This window comes from Barbus barbus, assembly GCF_936440315.1.
Source record: "Barbus barbus genome assembly, chromosome: 39".
Classification (NCBI taxonomy): Eukaryota; Metazoa; Chordata; class Actinopteri; order Cypriniformes; family Cyprinidae; genus Barbus; species Barbus barbus.
The window spans coordinates 4,578,857-4,589,844 of NC_136717.1; the positions used below are offsets into that span (position 1 = coordinate 4,578,857).

Here is a 10,988-nt window from a genome sequence, read left to right on the forward strand (position 1 = left end):
TCTAGACTCATTCTTCCCACTGATCTCACTTTTAAAAAAAGTAAAACTAAACTGGCTGTCACTGACAGGACTTGTATGTTTTTTCTACAAGAACACCAGCAGGTTCACCTTCTCTGGTTTAAGAAGCGGTCTTTTACTTTAGTTTGAAAACAAAATCCTCCATTGCGCTCCGTCCGCGACGCGCACCTTCACGCTCGTGCTGACGCAGCGAGTATAAACCAGGCTCTACCCACCAAGCGCTTGCACTGAAAGCACCTCTCTTCACGTGATCAGTGAAATCTGACTCCTGCTATAATGTGCTAAATCGATATATCGGTCGATCTCTAATTACAACCAATGCTCTCAATGTCAAACGCAGAAACGTTCATGACCTCAAGGTTAGATTATTGTAATTCTTTATTAGGTGTCTGGTTACATTATTGTCCTTCACTTTCACTGCGATCTCAAAACTCTGGCAATTTGATAATTAACTAGAATATCAAAATCCACTGCAGGCGGCAGATCCTTTTTTAGTGCCCAAACTCTGAATCTACCTAGGATTGTTCGGGAGGCAGACACACTCTGTCAATTTGAATCTAGATTAAAGACCCATCTCTTTAACCAGGCATACACATTACATTTACATTTATGCATTTAGCAGACGCTTTTATCCAAAGCGAGTGTGCATTCAGGCTATACTTTTTTTTTTAAATCAGTTTGTGTGTTCCTTAGGAATTGAACCCACAACCTTTTGTACTGCTAACACAATGCTCTACCACTGAACGCCACATAATACACATAATATATTAACACATTTCTATTATTCAAATCAGTTAAAGGATTGTTAGGCTGCATTAATTAGGTCAACCAGAACCGGGAACACTTCCCATAACACCCAATGTACTTGTTACATCGTAAGAAGAATGCTAATATTAGTCTGTTTCTTTCTTATTCCGAGGTCACCATAGCCACCCGATCCAGACTGTATCCAGATCAGATGGTGGATCAGCACCTAGAGATAACCTCCACAGCCCTGAATGTCAGTGGAGATCAGGACACTTAGATGAACCCCAGAGACAGATCCCCAGTGAAGAATTTGACGACCATACACACAAGACCATGGGAACCAGATGAGTCCTCTGCACAATTAGACTTTGCTGCAGTTGGAACAAACTGCTGGTTTGTCTGGCCCCCGACTGAGCCTGGTTTCTCCCAAGGTTTTTTCTCCATTCTGTCACCGATGGAGTTTTGGTTCCTTGCCACTATCACCTTTGGCTTGCTTAGTTAGCGACACTTGACTGATTGCACAGACACTATTGGAAGAGAGCTGAACTAGATGATGACATCATTGAATCATCAATGAACTAACATTTACTAAAAAATTAACTATTTGTTATTGTCCTCTTGCATTATTAACAAACTATTTTCCTGTTTGACACTGTTAAGCTGCTTTGACAATCTGTATTGTATACAGATTTATAAATAAAGGTGACTTGTCTTTATAGTGTTTGTTTCTTTTATCTCTACTGGTGTCTTAAAAAGCTGCTAACAATATTTTGTTGTTCTGTACAATGACAATAAAGACTAATTCATTCATTACAAAAAAACAAAGTACAACGATAAAGACTCCCCCTTCTGGTCAAGTGTATAACACATCTGATTCACAATAGATCTAGGCATTTGACACTTTTGCTGACAGTGATGCTTCAAACCAAACTGAACAACCTCCTTTATTGCCAAAAGTGTGTCAGTTGGCAGTGTTTTATCAAACTATTTGTCACTAACCTGAAGAAAAGGAGGGATTATACTGTAGCTTGCTCAAGAAAAAAAGAAAGTTATAAATGTCATATATTTTTATATTTATTGTAGTTATTTTATTAAACAATAATTTTGATGTAGAGAAAGACGGACAATCTGATGGAAATAACAATAAAGACTTAAAAAATAAAAGACAGCAACTGATGTAGATAAAATATAGAAGAGTTCAAAATTAAATACATCATCATCCACTGATGCAAAAATTTCTGCTATAGCAACCATCTAGTAAGCCTAAAATTTACTGATATTGATTCATTAACTAACAGACTGGATTGGAGTGTCTTGCCTTTTAAATAAACACTAAAAGAGCTTGATACTATGATTAAATGAAATTTCTAATTTTCAGATGTACAGAATGCTCATTTTAAGCAGTCTTATTTATTTTCATTGATTCATCTCTTGTCTTCTCTGCCTTTCTTACCACCAAGGAAAAGTTTTGTCAGACCAGCTTTAAGATAACTCAGAGCATCTTTATTTGCTTCCTCAGCTTTAGCATTTCTCATCATTTCTTCAAGCTCTCTGACCCAGTTTTCTTTCCCAGCCTCCTTCAATCTGGGGATGAAGAAGTCGAGATGCTGAAGAGTGAAGGCAGAGTCTGGTTTTAATGCGATCTGAGACAGATTCTTGATGGTCTTGTAAGCATTGAACAGAAGAATTGACTTTTGATCATCAAGCTCCTGCAGACCTTTGTCAAGATCATCCATTACAACAGAAAACCTCTTGGCTTTAGCATTTTCATATTCCTTCTTTAATTCATCTGATTGCATCACAACATTCGAGGTGCTGATGATGTATTTCTTGTTATCTTTGACATGTTTGCTGTGATGACACTTCCCAGTGCACACAGTGCAGTAGCCTTTCTTCATGACTTCACATTTGCTGGGATCAGAAGTCCACCAGCAGTCAAACTCATGGCAGTTTTCTTTACAGACGGTGCATGTTGTCGCCTTCCTGTTCTTCCATGAAGCACTTTCAATGGGCACCTTCACTTTGATTGTCTTTTTGACTCTAATGCTAAAGTTTGCATCCCTGTCAATCTTTTCCTTGTTTAGTTTCATTGCCTCCTGAATCTGAATTTTTTCAGATTTCTTGGACTCTTTCTCTTCAACTCGCATCTGTAAGTTGCAGATGGCCGCTTCTAATCGAATGCGCTCAATGAGGACATCTGAAGTCAACTCTAAACTTTTTCTGTTCTTTTCATCCAGAGACTGAAGAAATTGCTTCATATCTGCCATACTGCATTCCCAAGCCTCTCTTTGAGCACGACGGTAACGGCTCTCATTGTTTTGGGCGTCAGCCTGCCGATTGTTGAATAGGAAATGCACAGGTTGGCCACTTTTGTCTCTTTTGCAGGGGATTTTAACTTTATTGATGGCACTGAGGACGTTTTGAGGTGGTAGACCATCAGAGTGTGTGATTAAAAACACAATGTTGTCCACAATGTCTTTTCCAAACAAAGACAGAATGGAACTGATAATGTAATGCTGTCTGTCTGAGAGACGATTCTTAGATGCTTGAATCACAAAACACACGGCATCAACTTCACGAACTCCAGCACTGCTCTGAAACAGAGTGGCTAAATTGGCAGCAACGTCCAGATCTTTGTCCAGTCCTCTAGTGTCTCCATAGCCTGGAGTATCAATGATAGTGAGAGATATGGGACTCTCTACAGGACAGACCTCATACATGGTGATTTCAGAGGTTTGTGATTCTGATTGATCTCTCGCTTCTTCTTCTGTGATTTCATACCATACTTCTTCCTCAAACTTCACCTTCAGTAAGTAGTTGACCATGGTGTTGATGAGAGTCGTCTTCCCAGCTCCAGTCTCTCCCACCAATAGAACTATTTTGTTTGGTTTACTGGTGTCTTTTTTCCCATAAGTCCATTTTCTGACTTTCCCGTTTTCATCAAGCACTCTTCTCTTTGTGTCTAGACGAAATCGTTTTGGAGGACCTTGATGAATTAGAGCCGGATTGCTGGGTGAAAGTCTGTAAAATATGGAGGCAATGTATCTTAGTATATTCATGTAGCAATAATTTAAGACTATTAGTTGCAGTCAGTATACAGTCTGCGCGATGGATAAATTTGCTACAGTAACCCGCATGCATGGGTTTGAGCCTGTTTACAAACCTGTTGTAATTTAATGACATTTTTGTCCCAAATTCATTTCATAATATCACTCGAGAGTGATGAAGGCTGTTGATTAGCATTTCATTATAAAAATGCTAGACATTGCTTGAAGAACAGATAAAACATTTGGTCTCAACCATACGTTTATTGCCTTGATGTTTCATCAGTTAAAAAGTATCTTCCTGAATTTTATTGTTACAGCGATAGCGTATGCCTTTGTCCATATTAGGGATTTCCGACTTCTATGAGTTTCACTTATGGATTTACTGTGTGAGGGTGCCCACCAGTGTCCTACCAGTATGAATGAAACATTGCATTACATCTGTGCACTCACTAATGCTCACAACACCTTATTTTGGGTAAAAATAGGAAAAATTATACTTCTTGCTAAGTTTTTCTTCAATGTACTGGAGTTTTTTCTCTCTCAGTGAAGCCATAAGATTTCCTGTCAATAATTAAGAAATTACTGTTAAAGATTTTTAATCATCATAATTTATAATAAATCCTTAGACCTTTTAAACATTGTTATAGGCCTCCTGTATGTTAACCCTTGTGCATCAATAAAAAAAAAAGTTACACATAGGTCCATAGTGGACAAAAATTTCCATGTCAAAAAGGTCATAAGCTTGATATCTTAAAAAATTAGCTTTCAGTAAAATTTTGTTTGGGCGCAGCACCACATTTTCCCCATTAGATGCCAGCAAAACTCAGCTGGTGCACACAGTGCTTGGATTTGTGATTTGCAGTAGAGTTTTTCTCTATCAAATATTACAGTAACACCAAAGCACACACACACACATTTCTTTTATATGACACACATACAAACCACACTCTGACATCTATACCAACACACCCACACAATTATGGCTGCGTTATTTATCAAGTTGGCTCTATAATATGCAGAAAACAGGAATAATGTGAGCATTTGCTTTGTAGACCCTTTATAAACCAAACCTGAAAAAAATGGCAAATCTGGTAAAAAAAAAAAATAGTCAAAAATAAAATTTTGAAGCCTTGCTAACAGAATGAAAGCCTATTAACAAAAATTGCGTCATTTTACAGTTAAACGGCACTGTGATTAAAAATTGCAGTTTTGATGGATTTCAATGGGGACATTTTTGTCGAAAAGGCCCTGAGAGGAACTTTTTTTTTTTGCATCTAGTGCAAAACAGATTTATTAAAGGGGTCATATGATGCGATTTCAAGTTTTCCTTTCTCTTTGGAGTGTTACAAGCTGATTGTGCATAGATAAGATTCCTGAAGTTACAAAGACTAAAGTCTCAAAACCAAAGAGATATTCTTTATCAAAGTTAAGACTCGTCCACGCCCCCCTAAAATGGCTCATTTAAACACGCCCCCACATGTCTACGTCACGATGTGGAAATATTTGCGCAATGCCGCCCAAATGTTCACGCAAAGAAAGAAGGCGTGGTTTCAGTAACCGCAGTAGTGTTGATGAAGCCATGTCAGGGAGACATTGTGTGTTTCTATGCGAAAGCAAAAGCACTTTATTTGGCCTTCAGAAAGCAGATGCATTCAGGAATCATTGCGATTACAACAGAACAGCACAACCCAGATGTTATCACAGCACATTTTATGGACGACCGTTTCGTGAACCTAGAAGAGGAGGTAATTCTGACTTTATGACAATAACAAATGTTTTTGTTACACAAGCTAGTGTGCACTACTCAATTTTAATGCATGGAGGCGAGTGTCTTGTGGTTAAAATTGAGTAGTGCACTGTGCACACCTAGCCATGGATTTTCATCCTGTAGAAAGCACATCAATTTCAACTCACCTGGAACTCATGGTAATCGCTGGACTGAATGTGTTCCCACAGAAGACCTTCACTGTTGCTCTCCAGACTGCTTACAGCAAAACAGCTCATGTAAGTATGTAAATAAATAAATAAATACTAATTTAAATATATAGTTATACCCACAAATGCTTCAGCATTACAAAGTATTAAAATTGTTGTTATGACTATTTATAAGACGATATAACATATTATAAAGTTTTTATAATGCATTATGCATTCATTATAATGCCTTAAGAATACCCTTATAATGTATTATAAATATGGGCTTCATAGAACATGTTACCAAAAACACTATATAGAACAGTGTTCTCCATTATGGATTAGTTTTTTCTTGCTTATGATTAAATTATTATTATTTAATTTTGTGAGTATTTAGTTAGTTAATAAATCAGAAAACCTGACCTGATCCAAATATGGATCTCAGTAATACCAAATGTGACCCTGGACCACAAAACCAGTCATAAGGGTGAATTCTTCAAAAATAAATAAGCTTTCCATTGATGTATGGTTTGTTATGAGAGGACAATATTTGGCCGAGATACAACTATTTGAAAATCTGGAATCTGAGGGTGCAAAAAAAAATCTAAATATTGAGAAAATTGCCTTTAAAGTTGTCCAAATTAAGTCCTTAGCAAAGCATATTACTAATCAAAAATTAAGTTTTGGTATATTTATGGTAGGAAATTCACAAAATATCTTCATGGAACATAATCTTTACTTAATATCCTAATGATATTTGGCATAAAAGAAAAGTGGATAATTTATACAATGATAACCCATACAATGTATTTTTGGTTATTGCTACAAATATACCCGAGCGATTTATGACTGGTTTTGTGGTCCAGGGTCACAAATAAGTAATACTCAGTAATACGCCACATATGTTGGACCCAGCATATAGCTCAAGGTGAAACCTCAGACCCTAATTTAAAAACTCCCGTAATAAACGCACATTTGATCTAAGATTATGAAAATGGTTTTTAGTTTGATCAAATTATATGAGAATAACATGTCTTTTTATATTATACTTGTTACATCCTTAAGAAAATGCATAAAAAGTTCCCTTACCTTGAGAAGTTTCTTTGTATGAAGTTGATATTCACTGATGTCCTTTACAGTTATACACACTCATGTCATTTATATATCCTGCTGTATGCTGAGGGTGGAGACAAGGGGAAGAACAAAGGCACATACTGCACAAACATGAATAACCACATATTTTGCTGCCGTTGAAATGAGAATTCATGTTGTTCAATTTCTTCCACTTTTAATTGTCCTTACATAAGAACAATTGACAACATTTTGACAATATTAATATAATTCAAATGAACTAAATTCAGATTCATGTCGGTGGAACATCTGGCACCGTACCAAGATAAGACAACTTCTACTCCTCAACAAAAAGTTATAAACCAGTTCCAGACAGGGACAGGAGAACAGCAAAATGATTTGATCAAATAGCCTTTATAGCATAACAAAGTATATATATATATATATATATATATATATTTAAAAAAAAATGTAATGGAAAATTATTGCTTTACAGCCTGTGATGCTGAAAATGTTGAGAAGGAAATAAACCTTACTGCTGTGAAGACAACAGCACACAACACGACATTAAACAGTAACAGAAAATGTAAAGAAATAATATATGTCAAATGATTATTAGTTAATTAGTAAATATAGAGAGAGGATACACACACACACACACACACACAGTCTTTGAAGGACAGTATAAGATTAGATAACTATACTCTGTCTCTCATTTGACCTTTGACCTCCTGGAATAACACCAAACTGCTCAAACATGTACGAGCATGACAAATGTTTTCACACAGGCAACTTAACCAGTCTAGTTAACTCTAACTTGCTGCTCCTTACTGCAACAAACTTAAATGAGGGAAAAAAAATTATGAGACCATAGCTGTCCGATGATGAGACCCCTCTTTTGTTATGACACATAAAAATAATGCTAATATCTTCAACAGTAAATTTAGAGGAGGATAATAACACCTTTTATATTTTAACATAAAATATTTCATATTTAATGCATTAATGTTTATAGAACACAAAAATGGAACTTGTAACATAATTGCGCAATAATTACCTAAACCTTGAATAGACTTACCTCATTAATTTGAGATCGCTCCTGCAGTAGTTTTTTGATTCTGCAATCATGTTCTTGTATTGTTTCTCCCAATGCTAATATATTATCTACAATGTTCATAAAATGTAGGAAACTGTACCTTCCTGTGAGTGTTTTATATGCATTAAATTTCATTATGCAGAACCCTTGATTGGCATCTAGCACCGAGAAGATTTTGGCATTTTGCATGTTTGAGACCTCTTCTACCATGAGTAGTGGGTAGTGTTCACATTTAACTCCCTTGTTTAGATCCGATGGGTCAAGTCATATGCAGATGTTATCCTGGCACAGAAGTGTCCTGTTTTAAAGTATGTCACACACCCTCTGCCTGATTTGATCTTAAAAATGTGTAACTGGTTTTTAATACAAGCAGTCTTTTTTGTTTGCAACTAAAAAGGCCTCACCACCCACACACGCACGCACGGACACACACACACACTCACACACACACGCACGCACGCACGGACACACACACACACACAATGCCAAAGCGAACAAAGGCTGTAATTAATTATCCCTTTGTGGTTTTCACGTGTGGTTTCTTAGAGCACTAATTCACTGGTTTTAGGCAATAAAAACATTATCAATGCTTCTCAATATCATGATTGATGCTTAAAATCTTTTATTATGTTGTATTGATAATTCAGACAGTCAGTCTTGTGTTTGTGGTCAGTAATTCATGTTGATAGTTGATTACCAATGCAATTACCAATTTAAAAAATGTATTTAATGTTGGAAAAAGCTTATTTGTTTGAAAGTTTACTCATTTGCATGATCAAGTCAAGTTACCTTTATTTATTTAGATCTTTATAAAATACAGATTGTGTCAAAACAGCTTTACAGTGTCAAACAGGAAAATAGTGTCAACGCAAACAAAATTCAGTCCTGCTGTAAATACCACGCTCTAAAAAGACAACAGTAAACAGTCAATTTTTCAGTTAAAGTCAGTTCATCATTGATTCAGTGATGTCATTATCCAGTTCAGTTCAGGTCTCTTCAAATATACTACTGCCAGAAATTAAATGTCCCCAAATGATCAGAATGGGCAGTTTTGTGTGCCTTTACTCTGATTAATGTAACAAGCATACAAAGCACTTTATAAAGAAGTGATAAACACCAGTGTAAAGCAAATCAAACAAGGATTATTTTACATGAAACATGATACCAATAAGGTTACATTATCTGATATTTCTATCATAAGGCATGCATAAACAGTAAACAATACAAAAGACAACACACAAAACAGTAATAATGGAGAATGTATGTTCATTAACAGAAACGTTTAGCTATGAATTAATGGAGAGAAATCATTTTTATGGGCATCATGTGTGTCATGAATCTGGCCTACGAACTTCCGTTAACTCACCACCAGAGGTCACTCACTCACCACAGGGACTCTTGCACTACACTAACCGTTGCACGCCACAATTCCCATAATCCATTGCACTGACAACACACACAGCTGATTGCACTGATCACACACCCTACATAAACCATGGTCTTCCTCTTCCCCTGCCCTAGGATCACTCTTGTGTCTTGCCCGTGCCATATCTGTTTGCCATTGTTTGACCCTGTCTGTGTATTGACTGTTTATAAAGAAAAGTTTGCACATGGATCTGCATGCCTCACGTCTTGTTCGCCCCGTTACAGAATACTCAGCCAAACAAGGATCCAGCAGCTTTTCTGAGGAACACTGGCCAGGTATGGACACAGCAAGAATTTTGTTAGCCCTTAAACAAGGCTTGCAGTCGCTGGAGAACTATATCCGCTAATTTTTACCGATAAATTCTGATTTACCGGATTGTTTATTAATAGAGTTTTTCTGTGATGGCATTAATCAACCCCTATGATCTGAGCTTAGACACGAGGGTCCGCGTTCATAACTCGCTCAGTTTATGGACTATGCTTTATTGACTGTTGGTTCAGCGTTTACTGTGGGTGTCACGGAGGAACGCAACACCGCACTCACTTGTGTAATGGCGGCCGCACCAGAGCACGCTCACAAAATGACGGCGACAGTGGATCTTGATCGCAAAATGCCAGACACAACAACATCCCGTTCTGTCACAGCTGCCAACCACGAGTCGAGCCAAGTCACAGCTGTTTGTCATGAGTCGAGCCAAGTCACAGCTGTTCGTCACGAGTTGAGCCAAGTCACAGCCTAATGCAGCGGATTAAGTTTAGACGTGTGCTCTTGCGACCTCACACACAACAAAACGGAGAGTTCAGTAATGTTACTATTATCTAGCAAGTTTATTTTCCTCCATATATCATACAGCGGCAATATCTTAACTCATAATACATGTAATCTAAACAACAAACCCCCCTTTCTGTCTGTGGGTACAGCACAAAGGCACAGTCGAAAACTGTTTGCTTCCCAAATCAGCAACACCTGTGTCTGGGGCCATTTCTCAATACCAAGTTCGCAGAGTCTGGACTTCGTCCTTTCGAGTTTGGACTTGCCAAGTTCGACTCAGAAGAACGAACTCTCGAGGACGGGAGGACGAACTGAATTCTGGGTTATGGCCCGTATCAAGTCCGCACAAGTCACCTCTCGATGCATCCTCGGTAAAAGGGGCGGATCAAGAACACATCCGGGGATTTGAACTGGACTTGGCTAGATGTGAACTTTGAATTGGAACAGTACTTGGGCAGCGACTGATGACGTTTCACAAGTCCACAAGAACACAAGTACAGACAAGTACGCATATTGAGAAACGGCCTGAGTTTCCTCTGAGTTAAATGACCTCCCCGGGCTGATCCAAGATCAGTTAAGCCACAAAGCACATACAGCCCCCTAGTGGCACAGGATAAAATTACATACAATAATACAAAATGAATATGGCTCATACACTGATGTTCGTCCATACATATTATAATCATGCAGACACGGCCACATTCCCCACACAATACACACACACACATAAAAAATGTAGAAGAAAAAAAAAAAAAAGTTTTTTATGGATAAAGCAGATCGCTAAGTTACGTCCCGCTCAGATGACAGCGTGCGTGTCACAGCCTGCGTCATGGCTGACTGGAGGGAGCGCCAAATTCAAATAATCTATATTCCGCTTTTCTGAGACTTTTTTTTCCGT

The 10,988-nt window shown here is 37.6% G+C and overlaps 1 protein-coding gene across 2 annotated transcripts; it reads right to left on the reverse strand.

Annotated features, from left to right (window-relative positions):
- Positions 1-380: 380 nt before the first annotated feature.
- Positions 381-6,903, reverse strand: LOC306858886 (uncharacterized protein). 2 transcript variants are annotated; one of them, XM_079399665.1, is made up of 3 exons: positions 6,816-6,861; positions 5,727-5,793; positions 381-3,786 (listed from the first exon to the last, which is right to left on the reverse strand). In XM_079399665.1, the coding sequence occupies exons 2-3, from the start codon at positions 5,735-5,737 to the stop codon at positions 2,190-2,192; spliced, it is 1,608 nt and encodes a 535-aa protein (XP_079255791.1). In that variant the 5' UTR covers positions 5,738-5,793; positions 6,816-6,861; the 3' UTR covers positions 381-2,189. The 2 variants fall into 2 exon arrangements, with proteins under 2 accessions (XP_079255791.1, XP_079255790.1); XM_079399664.1 differs by having other exon boundaries at positions 387-3,786; positions 5,727-5,811; positions 6,816-6,903.
- Between the last annotated feature and the right edge of the window lie 4,085 nt (positions 6,904-10,988).